The sequence below is a fragment of the Phocoena sinus genome, chromosome 12 (genome assembly GCF_008692025.1).
Source record: "Phocoena sinus isolate mPhoSin1 chromosome 12, mPhoSin1.pri, whole genome shotgun sequence".
Classification (NCBI taxonomy): Eukaryota; Metazoa; Chordata; class Mammalia; order Artiodactyla; family Phocoenidae; genus Phocoena; species Phocoena sinus.
In genome coordinates this window covers 13247988-13262913 of record NC_045774.1, presented here as the reverse complement: position 1 = coordinate 13262913, position 14926 = coordinate 13247988, and the positions used below count along the sequence as shown (strand labels likewise).

Here is a 14926-nt window from a genome sequence, read left to right as displayed (position 1 = left end):
ACCTAGGGAGTAAACCAAGTGTTCATGTCCAGGTTCAGTTGCTTGTTGAGCATTTGTTCCCTGTCAATGTAGAGGCAGGGAGAGTCTGGTGAAAGCTAATGACATCGACAGTACCAGGCAATAATTAGCATTCAATCAGCTGTAAAGGAGTGAATAAACAAGTGCATGACACAGAGATGGTCCATTGTGCCAACGTCCACTTTTTGGTTTTGTGTATATGGCCTGGGAAACCTGGGTTCATTTTGGTACATGTCTTCTGATTGTGTGCCTTTAAAAGATGGTATAAGTTATAGAAACTACTGACAAATTTTACCTATGACATGGTGAGATAGAGTTTTCAAAACTAGAATTCTTTGTAAGTGATATTTTTGATGGTCTGGTTACACGTCCTTTGGAAATCCTATGCAGATAAGTTGTGCTCCCATGTGAGATGAATCAGGTCTCTGAGGGTGACAGCTAGAGAAAAGACTGCTCGTTCACTGGTGCCTTAGATGAAATGATTCAACTTGCATGTGTGAGCAGATTTATTTCCAGGGGGTGGTTTCTTTACCATGGAGCAGACGCAGATTTTGTTCTTCCTTTGAAAAAATATCCTTTGGCTTTTAAAGCATGCGTTTTAGTGTTTCCACTAGCAAAGAGCTAAAGTGTGACAGTGTCAGAGGATAAAATAGGACATTATTTTTGCACTGTTTTGAATTATAGAGGCTGTGGTACTTGTTAAAAATGGAGGGAGGGGCAACCAAAAGTATGTTTATGAAGGGCTTAAAGTTTACTTAGATCTGTTCCGTGGTCTGGAAACTAACGTGTCAAAAGGGAGATAATTTTAGCTTTCACAGGACTATTTAATGTAGTAACGTTCTGGCCAATTTCTCCCGAGAAGAATGGAGACCATCCGATGCAGTGGATGAAATCTTGTAGGAAATACATAGTAGTGCATGGGACTGTGAATTTCATTTGAAAAGTGTTGCTTAATATAATTCTTGAAGAGTTTGCAAAGTAAAAAGCTTTGGAATCAGTTCATATCCAGCCTGGAAATGAAAAGTTTGGAAGTGTTCTCTTAAAATGGACAAAACAATGGACTGGGATGTTAAGAGACTTGCATTTTAGTCCCACTTCTGTCGTTAATGAGCTTAGTGACAGTAGGCAAGTCTTCAGTTGCCTTATCTGTAAAATGAGGCACAGAGTTTTCTGAACATTAGTTTTTAAGTGAGGACATTTTTTTCTTCCAAACAAAAGCTTATACACTAATCTAGTAAGTAAAGTAGCGAAAGAGAGAACCCATTCCCTCGGAAACTGCAGGTGGCGAGCCTAAGGCTGCCCCACCCGAGTGATGCCCTCACCACCATGCAGTAGCGTGAGAAGCCAATGGAACGTTTTGGAGGCATGGTGTCTGAAGTCTGTTGAGTTCTCATTTTTTATAAGTAAACAAAGCAATCTGTTTTTCTTGCTAGGACACCCCTGGGAGCAATGAGGAATTAAAGCAGAAGTGGATTAGCACCTAGAGATTTCCTTGAAAAGAATACTCTGAGTTATTTTGGTTTAACCTCTGATGTTAGGAGAGGAGGGTTCAAGGGACAAGTTGGAAATTAGCTTTAAGCTCGCAATGCGTTTTGGAAGCTCTCCCTTTCTACCTCCTTTTTGTGGCACCTTGTTTTGTGAGCACAACGCAATTTCTGGTTTCCGACACACTTTCACAGGTGTCTGAACTACCTCATGGATTCACACTGTCGGCAGTTTTGCAAGGATCCCACATCTTTGAAAGGTTTCTTTCTCATAAAGAAAAGGGAAGAGGGTTAACAACCTGAAAAGGCAGGTCATTCTCTTTGAATCCTGATATAAGGGGAACATTGTTTTGACAATTCTGAATCTCTAGACACGTGATCTTGACAAAGCTCTCCTGGTTGGGAACAGCTTTGTCCCATGTGTAGAAGGGCTTGCAAGCTTACAGACTGTCTGCTTGATGGCCAAGACTCGGGCATCCATGACTTATTTGTGTAACACAGGTTAAACGGTCTCAACCTCATTCCTTTGCTTTCTCTTCTTGAAATGGAGGGCTCTGGGGAGAAAAGGGAGATAGATGGATTTGGGGAAGGAAGTGGCTCCTTGACAGGGACAGAGGACGTCGTGAAGTAATCCTAACTTTTGAGATTTTTGAAGGAAACTGTGGAACTATTCAGCAGTTATGTATTTATGATCTGTATCACCACCCAAAATGAAGCATAGTGGTAATTTTATAAAGGCAGGAATAAATTTAAACATGAGAGAGGAGCTGATGATGAAATATGAATGAGAAATGCAAATTTGAGGAAAATACTAAGTTGTTTTAAAAACCCATCATGTGAGGCTTGAGTGAGGTATTTATATTTATTACTAGATATAGAAATTTATTTTCTTAGCACTCTGTTCCCTTAAAAGGAGGTAAAATCAGCTACATGGTAACTATTCCTATTTACGAATGACAGTTACTTCATACTTTTATTTCTAACTTTTTGTCCCTAAATTACATTATTTTTTTAGTGTTTCTTTTTGTTATACTCCTTTTCCCTAGCCTGGAAAATTTGAAGAACATTGCTTTCTTTCTTTCTTTTTTTTCCACTCTAATAAGACTTTACAATTTTTTCCCCCTAAACTCAAAATGCAAAAATTATGATGCTCTAAAAATGCATGTGTAAAGGACATCTCCATTTATACTGAGATAACAGAGTTACAATTAAAATGCAATTTCACTTTCATTCTTGTTTTTTAAAATAGTTGCTTACGTTAGAAATTACCTTACCTATCATTTATCATGTAAAGAAGGCATATGTTTACAGACTCTGCGTTTTATGGCCTGGACTTGAGTGTCCATGACTCATTATTAGCAAACATAGTTCTTAAAAATACTCTCTCGTCTAAAACTAATAGAACATGCATCCAAGGCACCACGTGTTTAGGGTCCAAATACCTGTCGCCCTAGACGTGTGGAGAGTTAATGCAGCTTCCAAAAGCTGTTTTGTTCTCCATCCATAGTCTGTGTTCTGTGACAATCTGATGCTCACGAGCTCATGTTGACTATTTTGTTATTTAATGTGCACTTTAAGAATTAATAAAAGCAAGTCTTGCTAAATATCTGTAGGACAGATAAAAGCAAATCTCACTACACATCTGTTTGACAGCAAATATTGCACAAAAAACCTTCAGCGTTTGGTGTGTTAATCCTGAAGCATTAATTCAGAAATACGTTTTTGCAGGCAAACAAAATCATATACTAATTACTGGAACATGGTGCAGAGCAAGTGAGAACTAGAAATATAATCCTCAACACGATGTAACAATATATTTGTGACCTTTCATATGAACTTTAAAATAAAAGTTTTCCTTTCCAAGATAATTTTTTGTATTGTATCTACAAGCTGATCTTTTTAAAAAAATATACATGGTTTGAAGCCAGATCTTCTTTAAAGAGATTTTATTTTCCCAATATGAAGTGTTCCATAGCCCAGTAACTAACTCTTATTAAATGCATACTATGGGTCAGGCACTGTTCTCAGCTTGTGTGGGTTTTACTTCATTTAATGTTTAAAGCAATCTTATGAGGTAGGGATTCTTATTACTGTCATTTGATAGATGAGGAATCTGCAGACACTAAGCAACTTGCTGAAGGTCAAACAAATAGTGAAAGATGAAGAGCTGGAACCCAGGCAGTCTGACTCCAGAACCACCATGTTAAGTCACTGCCCCGTATTGCACAGATTAAGACCAGAGCTAGCTGATCTCTTGAGGAATGAGAGAGAAAAATATGACACAGTTGCATTGAAATAGTTCTCTCCTCTAGGACTCTGTTGCCTCCATCTGAAATGCTGAATTTGAGGCTTAAGAATGAAAGAAAAAGGAATCGTACATGACTTTCCCCAAAAAAGAATCATCATCTGGGAAGCAATTTTGATATCTATAAAAACTACTTTAAACGTTCCAGATTGCTACAGTATCGGATGGTTTTTCTGGAAATGAAGTTTCCTAGAGAGCTCAGAGCTTGTTCAACACCAAGGCTGCCACTGGAGCATTACATATTTCATCTTCTCTTTTGGCCACTGTGATAGAACATTATGCCACTATATCATAACACCAACCATCATAATATGGACATTGAGAAAGTGTAGAGATCATGTGTGAGAAGATGACTCAAGCATCTGGGCCTTTCTTTAGGGTTTTGAAACAGGCCATGGAGATCCAACAGACCACTGCTAACCCAAAAGATCCACCTGTGAATTGGATCTTACAGTACCCTGAAACGTGTGGTTCTATGGAAATTCCATTAAGTCTAGCATCCCCCCGCCGCTCCCGCCCTGAGGAATCTCATCTTTGTAAATCTCAGGACTCTGGGTCTCACTGATTTTCTTATTTGAAGACTTTGGGAATTTGGAACTAAAGCAGGTTTTCTAAGGTGCCTGAACCATGGACATTTAGTACGAGACAGGACCTTGAAAACCAGCTTGTCTGGCTCTTCATCACTTTGCCGGTGAGAAAACCAAAAAGCAGAGATTACAACTTTGTCTGATGTCCCAGAGCCTGTCAGGGACAAAACCGCAATGGAAAGCAGGTTCTCTGGCTCTAAGTTCAGAGTTTTGAATGAACTGACTTGGCCTTCATACCCATCATAGCCCCTGGCCTTTTAGATCTGTGGACATGAGTCTGTGGCACTTCTTTTAATGTCCTTTTCAGGAGTCTATGGCTGAAGTTGCAACCCAACTCTGTGACAGAACAATCAACACCACGTGGAATAGCAGAGAACTAAAACACTACCCTGAATACTACATACAATACTACTAGAGATTATATTAATGTTCTTGTACCTTCTGTAACATGGGAGAATGTTGTTTACTGTTCAGTAAATATATAGCCATAATCTTATCTTTACCCATACCTTTAAGAAGCACGGGTGGAGAAAACCATGATATAAAACAATTTTTCACTCTTTACCTTACTACCAATTTCATTGTAGATTTTGAGGAAATATGATACTTTGCTTATGGAAATGTGTGCGTTAAACCAACGATCGTTTCCAGTAATTCCTACTTGTAAAGGAAGAAAAAAGGACAGATTGAGAAGTTTCTATGGTCCCGAGAGCTGACGTGCAGGTTCACGCCAGTTATGACCCAGCTCAGGTGTGGTATCACACGGATAAGAAGACATACCAGGAGCAGCTGCAACAACAGCACCAACAAAAGCAACACGTATTGTTGGGCCTCTGGTTTCCAGGTGCTTGAGACACAGCAGGTGTTTCTTCATTCTGTGACTGTTGCCTTTTTCGCATTTCAGCTACTGCAGTGCCCAGTTGGCTGAAAGAAGAGAGAAAACATAAGGTCTGAAAAAATTATGATAAGGGTAAGTCGCCTGTGCTGAAGGAAGCATAATTTAATTGAGGGGTCAGGAAAAGATCGTTTGAGAAAAGGTAAAAATGAATAAGCGTTAGCAGTCAAGTTGAAAATTCCCCAGAAAATTTTTAAGGCGAACATTCTAAAAACTTTGGGAACGAACTTCTACCATTATCTGCTATATACAATCTTGGTAAGTGTTGCCACGTAATCAGAATCAGTTGGCAAGGTAAATATGATAAGGTTTGAAAATTTATTTTTAACTTCCTTCTGTACTCAAGGATGATTACACCTGCTTGCCTTTATGAACACCTTTAAATGGTTATGGGGGTATGAATAACTCGTTTCTCTGTTCTTATTTACAATACAGCTATTTGAGCTTTACAAATCATTGCTGCAAGGTTTCTAACTCTACAACATGGTGAAGAACAGTTTGTTTTTGGTCCTCTCTCATCTCCTTTTAAAACATACAGTCTCCTTTTTGGTACTCTGGCTCACCGTCCAGGGGCCTTCTCTTGATAGTATGGGCAAAATGCCTTACTCTGTGTTAGGTGTCCCTGTAACAAAGGCATCACCTCCCTGTCCTGCACTGCTCAAAATTTATTTTCATTTAGTAGATAACCGTGGAAAGACTAAACATTTATCAAATCCAGGAGAATCACTTTGGTGGAATTTATATATCATGGCAGATAAGAAAAATACTGAGGTGCAGGCTGCCCTACCTGTGACTTTACAGATGCAGCCAAGTGAGTTGCTACAGATTTATAAGACCAACACTGATCTAGGAGTTAGTTGATGATAAAAAAATAAAGTTTTATTTAGTAGACTAATATAAAATTTAGCACGAACTTTTAGAAAAAGGAATGAATTCTACTGAATAATATTTTCACAAATACGCAATGTATGTAAATCACACATATATATTGTCATATGTGTGACTGAGAACAATGCTTGTTAAAAACATAAAGTACTTTGAGCTTTTTTGGCAGTGTGAGCTCATGCTTTAAAAAACACATTTTCAGTTCTGAATACAATGATAGATACTTTTAAAAACACTGTATTCTTAAAAATAAGATAAACATCTCTTGAGACCAGAAACAGATGAGAAAACCACAATGGTAGATAAATGGGGGTAAAGTCACAGTCATTTTGTAATTCAGGTATGGGAACAGAAAGGTGCAAAGGTTCAAAACTCTAGTGGGGTAAAAAATGCTCCACCACGAGTAGTGGGAGACCACAGTTCAGACCGGAGTTTTACCTGAATAAAATCAGCGGCTGGGTTTCTGCCACTCATAAAAAGATGCTAAAAAAGCTATCTGTACCATCAATGGTACCCAGCTGCAGGAGAGAGGGGATGCATAGAGAGCCAATGAAACCTGACCTAAGCCAAACAGCCCACAGGTTCTGTGACTGGGCCAAGGATGTCTCCAAAGCCATTCCTGGATGGGAGGAAATTCTGAGATGCCAGTGAAAGAGCTACTTTGGGACTGAACGTCTTGGGGGACTAGTGAGAACAACTGAGAAGCATTATAAAGAGTGAGAGTGAGAAATACACCTCTTACTCAGTGTGTTGCCTGAAAGCAAAAAGTCCAATTAACACTAAAAACAGAAAGCCAACTCAACAATCATGAAATGACTATATTCCTGAGCAAATGCAAATAACAGAATCATCCAAAATTAGTGTAATAAACATATGTTTAATATAAACAATGTGATAAAGGAAAAAACTGTTCATATAAGAGAACAAGAAATTATAAGAACAAATATAGGCAAAAATGAAACAAGAATAGACAGAATGAAAAATGGAAAATATAGAAACAAAACACATAGCCATTGAAAAGATTCAGATGGAATAATAATTTCCCAAAGCCACCCCCAAGAGAATAAGTGTCAAGGACTGTACCCAGAATCCAGTGAAAAGAGATAAAAAGATGAAACATAAAAAAGGGAATTGAGACAAGCATAGCAGTAACATTGAAAGACTCCCCTATGTGTCCAACAAGATTTTCATCATCAGTAGAGTATTAACGGAGAATATTAATGGGAAGTATATTCAAGGATACTGGCTGGAAACTTTCCAGAATTGGAAGGAAAAAACAAACAAAAGCCTTACATTGAAAGAGCATACCACATGCTCAGCAGGATTTATAAAATAAAAGTAAATCCACACATATATGCATAAAAATAGAACCACAGAACTCCAAAATAAAGATATAAGCTGAATTACCCACAGAGGAGTAACAAGCACTGACAGCAAAATAGTGCAGCAGTCAGACAAGAAAAAGAAATAAAAGTTATCCAGACTGGAAGGGAAGAGGTAAAATTACCATTATATACAGATGACACGATACTGTATATAGAAAACCCTAAAGACTCCACACAAAAACTACTAGAACTAATAAATGAATTCAGCAAGGTATCAGGATACAAGATTAACACACAGAAATCTGTTGCATTTCTTTACACTAACAATGAAATATCAGAAAGGGAACGTAAAAAACAATCCCTTTTAAAATCACATCAAAAAAATAAAATAAAATACTTAGGAATAAATCTGACCAAGTAGGTGAAAGACTTATATGCTGAGAACTATAAAACATTGATAAAGGAAACTGAAGATGATTTAAAGAAATGGAAAACGATCCCATGATCTTGGATTGGAAGAATTAATATTCTTAAAATGGTCATACTACCCAAAGCAATCTACAGATTTAATGTGATCCCTATCAAATTGCCCATGACATTTTACACAGAACTAAAACAAATAATCCTAAAATTTATATGGAATCACAAAAGACCTAGAATTGCCAAAGCGGTCCTGAGGAAAAAGAACAAAGCTGGAGGCATAACCCTCCCAGACTTCAGACAATACTACAAAGCTACAGTAATCAAAACAGTATGGCACTGGCACAAAAACAGACATATGGATCAATGGAACAGAATAGAGAGCCCAGAAATAAAGCCACACACCTAAGGTCAATTAATCTTCAACAAAGAAGGCAATGATATATAATGGAGAAAAGACTGTCTCTTCACCAAGTGGTGGTGGGAAAGCTGGACAGCTGCATGTAAATCGATGAAGTTAGAACACTCTCACACTATACACAAAAATAAACTTGAAATGGCTTAAAGACTTAAATAGAAGACAGGACACCATAAAACTCCTGGAAGAGAACATAGGCAAAATATTCTCTGACATAAATCATAGCAATGTTTTCTTAGGTCGTTCTCCCAAGGCAATAGAAATAAACACAAAAATGAACAAATGGGACCTAATCAAACTTATAAGCTTTTGCACAGCAAAGGAAACCATAAACAACCAAAAAGACAACCTACAGAATGGGAGAAAATATTTGCAAACAATGCGACCAACAAGAGCTTAACTTCCAAAATATACAAACAGCTCATACAACTAAACAACAACAACAACAAAAAATCCAATCGAAAAATGGGCAGAAGACCTAAATAAGCAGTTCTCCAAAGAAGACATACAGATGGCCAATAGGCACATGAAATGGTGTTCAATATTGCTAATTGTCAGAAAAACGCAAATCAAAGCTACAGTGAGGTATCACCTCACACCAATCAGAATGACCATCATTAAAAAGTCCACAAACAGTATATGCTGGAGAGGGTGTGTAGAGAAGGGAACCCTTCTACACTCCTGGTAGGAATGTAATTGGTACAGCCACTATGGAGAACAGTATGGAGGTTCCTTAAAAAACTAAAAATAGAGTCACCATATGATCCAGCAACCCCACTCCTGGGAATATATCTGGACAAAACTCTAATTTGAAAAGATACATGCACCCCAATATTCATAGCAGCACTATTTACAATAGCTAAGACATGGAATCAACCTAAATGTCTATCAACAGATGAATGGATAAAGATTTGGTATATATGTGCAACGGAATACTACTCAGCCATGAAAAAGAATGTAACAATGCCATTTTCAGCAACATGGATGAACCTAGCGATTATCATACTAAATGAAGTAAGTCAGACAGAGAAAGACAAAAATCATATGATATCACTTATATGTGGTATTTAAAATATGATACAAATGGACTTGTTTACAAAACAGAGAGACTCACAGACATAGAAGACAAACTTACAGTTACCAAAGGGGAAAAGGGGGGTGATAAATTAGGAGTTTGGAATTAGCAGATACAAACTATATATAAAATAGATAAACAACTAGGTCCTACTGTATAGCACAGGGAACTATATTCAATATCTTGTAATAACCTATGATGAAAAAGAGTATGAAAAAGAATATATGTACATGCATAACGGAGTCACTGTATAACTGTATGTATAGCTGAATCACGTATAACTGAATCATTCTGTACACCAGAATCTAACAGACCACTGTAAATCAACTATGCTTCAATTTTAAAATGTTTTTAAAAATAAATGTAATCTAATTATTGGGGGAAAAAATATAAAGAAAGCACTACTAGCTTCAGAGCAGGAAAAGGATTTCTTACAAAACCAAGCCAAAAGGGAAAAGATGATTTTTGATACAGCTGATTTATCAAAAACCTTTGAACAAATAAAAGAACATAAAGTAAAAAAAATGAGAACCAGACTGGAAAATACAGAGGACTAATATCTATAGCATATACGTAACACATCACAGTTTAAAAATACAAATAACCTAATAGAAAAATAGGCAAAGGAAATGTGCAGACAGTTTACAGAAGAGGAAAATACAAATACCCCAGATTAGATGAATAGATGGTCAAAACTAGTGACTAGGGAAATTTAAATTAAAAAAATTATTTCATATCCAAATTTCTGACAGGTAAAAAGGCACACAATACCAATCTGGGGAGAGAACTTGGGTAATGAAAAGCTCTCATACAATCATTTTGAAGAGTAACATTGACTGTGTAACTATGTAGTTAACAATATACATAACTTATAACAAATTCCACTTTCATGTTTATACTTTGAAACTGTATAAGGTAATAAAAATACTGTAATTAGTGTCTTCATATGCATATGAAGACACTAATTACAGTATTTTTATTACCTTAAATTAGAAACAATCTATATTTTCATCTTTTCAGGAATGAATACAAAATGGTGAAGTCACTGTATGGTGATACATAAAACAGCACTTAAAATGTATAATTTAAATCTATATGAAACAATTTGGGAAGACTGTAAAACAATGTTGAATGGAAAAAATAGCTGCAAAATATTAGATACAGGTCTTCCCTGAGCCTGCGCGTCTGGAGCCTGTGCTCCGCAACGGGAGAGGCCACAACAGTGAGAGGCCCGCGTACTGCAAAAAAAAAAAAAAAATAATAATAATAATAAAAAGAATTAAAAACAAAAATTAGATATAGCCTGTATCATTAACAAAATTTTCATAAGTATACAAAATGTAAATCGTATTTTTTTTCTGGATAATATATACAGCAAAGTGATAAAAACTCATGAACAAGATCCATGACTTTGGTTGATACTGGGGAATTATGATGGGAAGGTGATTGGAGGAGACAGAATTTTAACTTTATCTGATAATTTTTTTAAAAATCTGAGGCAAAACAAAATACTAATATTTGTTAAATTGGGGTATTGGATGCAGGAGTATTTTTTTATTGTCTTTTGTACTTATATATATATTTTTCTAAACACACACACACATACAATATAGCTTTATATGAGACAGTGATCAGAGAGGGTTTTCCTTCTGTTGTGAATTAATTGTATCTTCCAAGAAATGAAGAGAAAATTCTGATCTCACTTCCAGTTGTACACAATTTTACCCCACGTTGCTTCTTCCCTTTTTTCAGGATTGGATGCAATGATCAAAACCATCTTTATGCAACAAAAGCAAGAATCAACACGCAGAACTACATCAAACTAAAAAGCTTCTGCACATCAAAAGAAAAAAATAGACAAAATGAAAAGTCAATCTACAGAATGGGGGAAATATTTGCAAACCATATATGGATAAGAGGTTAATTTCCAAAATACACAAAGAACTCATACCACTGAATAACAAAAAGACAAACAATCTGGCTAAAAATTGAGCAGATGAACTGAAGAGACATTTTTCCAAAGAAGACACATAAATGTCCACCAAACAGATGGAAAGATGCTCAACATCACTGATCATCAGGGAAATGCAAATCTAAACCATAATGAGATATCACCTCACACTTGTTAGAATGGCTGTCATCAAAAAAGGATGAGAGATAACGTGTTGTCCAAAAATGTGGAGAAAAGGGAACGACTGTGCAGTATTGGTAGGAATGTAAATTGGTTCAGCCACTATAGAAAACAGTATGGAGATTCTTCAAAAAATTAAAAACATAACTACCATATGATCCAGCAATCTCACCTCTAAGTATATGTCCAAAGGAAAAGAAAACATGATATCAAAAAGATATTTGGTAGTATACATATGTCAATACCACTCCCTCACTTCGTTGCTTTGTGACCACTTAGAGGGGTGGGATAGGGAGGGTGGGAGGGAGACACAACAGGGAGGGGATATAGGGATACATGTATATGTATATCTAATTCACTTTGTTATACAGCAGAAACTAACACCACATTGTAAAGCAATTATACTCCAATAAAGATGTTAAAAAAAAGAAAAAGATATTTGCACTCCTATGTTTATTGCAGCATTATTCACAAAAGCCAGGATATGGAAACAACCTAGGTGTCTATCAACGGATGTATGGATAAAGAAGGTGTCACACACACACACTGGAATATTATTCAGCCACGAGAAAGAAGGACTTCTTGCCATTTTCGACAACATGGATGAACCTTGAGGGCATTATGTTAAATGTGATAAGGCAGACAGAGAAAGACAAATACTGTATGATATCACTTATGTGTAGAATCCAAAAAAGCTGAATTCATAAAAACAGAGAGTAGAATCATAGTTACCAGAAAATGGGGGGGGGGTGAATTGGGGGGATGTTGGTCAAAGGGTACAAACTTGAAGTAAGAGGATGAATAAGTTCTGGAGAGCTAATGCATGGCATTGTGGTTATAGTTAACACTACTGTATTGTATATCTCGAAGTTGCTAAGAGACTTGATCTTAACTTTTCTCACCACAAAAAAAGAAATGATAATTATGTGATGGGACAGAGGTGTCAGCTAACACTACGGAGGTAATCATATTGCAACATATAAATGTATCTGATCAACACACTGTACACCTTAAATTTACAATGTTATACGTCAATTATATCTCAATTAAAAAAAATCTTTACAGTTTGAGCAATGAGCCAAATAAAACAAGATGAAATTTAAAAGGATAAATATAAGGATATGAACTTAGATTTTAAAAAACTGCAGAAGACTAAGATGGGAGAAACATGGCTTAATAGGAGCATATCTAGGTGATTTACTGGACAATAAATTCAGTATTAATCAACAGTATGATGTAAACAAAATAGTTAATGGAAGTTTAAAATGCATTAATAAAAACACGTTTTCTAAAACAAACTGGTGATAAGTCTTCTCTGGGCTGGTTAAATGATTATGTTCAATTTTGGCCCCCATAATTTAAGAACGAAAATGAAATTTGCTTAGAAAACTAGAAGGAGAGTTAAAAAAAAAACAAAACTAAAAAGAAAATCTCATAAGAATACTACTCTTAGAAACAAAAGTGTTTAAAGGAGATTCATATAATCAGAATCATAATAATCTAGCATTTGAAGTGATACCAAGTAGAAGACAATGTCAGTCTGCTTTGTAAGATCCCAAATGTTAGAAGATGGCTTTATAAACAGAAGCAACTGAGAGAGTTTTTTGTTTTTTTTTTTTTTTTTTTTTTTTTTTTTTTGAGAGTTTTGCTTTCACAAATAGAAAGTCTGTCCAATACTCAGGCAAGATCTTAATTTACCTGTGAGGTTAGTATCAAGTCAAGCTTTCTTGAGCATTCAAGCCAAGGCTGGACATTCGGAAAGAGGTTGATCTACAGGGGTCTTAAATTTACATGGATGGTTAGACTGAGAGAACTGTTCTTAGTTCTGAAGTTACTGTTCTTAAAATGGGCTGCCCAAGCTGAGAACTCTCTTCAAAATACAGTTGGGAGGGAGATGAGGAACCCCTGTTATTTTTTCAATTTGTACTCTTGTCGATCATATTGTCAGTCCTTGAGTATTTCCTGGTATTTCTTCATCTTTTTTGTTTACGTATTGTTTCCCAAGTGGGTTGTAAAACTCTAATGGGGAAGGAGAGAAAAAATATATTTCTCCTATATTGGTTTTCCTGCAATTTAGCAATGTTTTCTGTCAATAGATGCTCATGATATTGTACATCAACTATACCTCAATACAAAATATTAGATGCACAATAAATTTTGAGTATTGATGATGGTGAGTACGAATGATTTCTCTGATTATTAAAAATATCTATTTTCCCAAGGCAGAAATTTGGGAAGTTTCGGAAGTTACCTAGGGCAGAAATATGGAAGATTTGCATACAAATTCTTATAGCTCTAAGACACATTATTAAGTTTCAAGAGAACTCCAAGTCCTTTCCCAAATCATCTTTCACAGAGGATGGGAGTAAACTCATATTCAGGACGTCTAGAGAATTGAAGCCTGAATGGCCCACTGTAATGAGAACATTTACATTTTATCTTAGATGAAACATTCATACTTTATCTTAGAGACCCACAGAAAATTTGCTTGGTATTTTGATATATTAATGCATAAACATAAGACTAATTATTTTACATATCCTAACTTTAGAAGAAAAAGGATATTCCTACATCTTTCTTAATGGTCAAGTTGCTGCTGCTGTGAGATTACCAATTTTGGAAAATTAGGCTGAATTGGAAAAGAACTGACTCTGCACTCAATATTAGTGATTTATCATCTCACTCTTGGTGTAACAATATTTCTAGAACTCAAACTTAGAAATACACCAATGACAATATCCTCCATCCCCACCGCCAAGCTGCGCTACAATATGGTGATTAAACAACTTCTGGAGTTGGGCTGTGTCCAGATCTTGCCTCTATCATCAACTGGATGCCCTTTGGTTAGTTATTTAATCTCTTTGTGTCCCAGTGTCCTTATCTGCAGATAATTATTGATTATAATAGGACACATCAGTACACCGTTACTACTATAAGGGTTAAGTGGATTGAACATGTAAAATACTTGGAAAAAATCCTTGTACGTACAGTAAGTACTTAATAGTGACAGCTCTCTCAAGGTAATGCTGGAGAGCATTGTTCATGATGTCACCCAAAAGTTGGTGTGGTACAATGTTTTCAGGCTACAGATGTTGAAGATTTCCACACTTTCTTCCTGCTGAGAGCTCATTTCACCTCTTATAGGATGGGTTGTACAGTTTTTGTGTCCATTGGTTAGACTCTTTCTAGCTCAGGGATCTATACAAAGGCTTATTCAGTGAAGAAAAATGGTTGGATTTTCATTTCACCACTAACACTAATTTTTATCACATGTAAATGAACCGAGTCTCAAGTGACTCACAGTATCCACAATCAACTCCTACCCCACAATCACACTTCATTATAATTGCAGCCATTTTGTCATGTTTAGTGAAAGCATTCAG

General features: G+C 36.1%; 1 protein-coding gene across 3 annotated transcripts in view; it reads right to left on the bottom strand.

Moving 5' to 3' along the window:
• The window catches only part of RGS17 (regulator of G protein signaling 17), an 87926-nt gene that overhangs the window by 29601 nt on the left and 43399 nt on the right, over window positions 1–14926 (bottom strand). For all 3 annotated transcript variants that reach the window (XM_032651151.1, XM_032651149.1, XM_032651150.1), the window contains exon 2: window positions 5175–5318. In XM_032651151.1, coding sequence (XP_032507042.1) covers window positions 5175–5293 — 119 coding nt within the window. In that variant the 5' untranslated portion in view covers window positions 5294–5318. The remainder of the gene's footprint in view (window positions 1–5174; window positions 5319–14926) is intronic.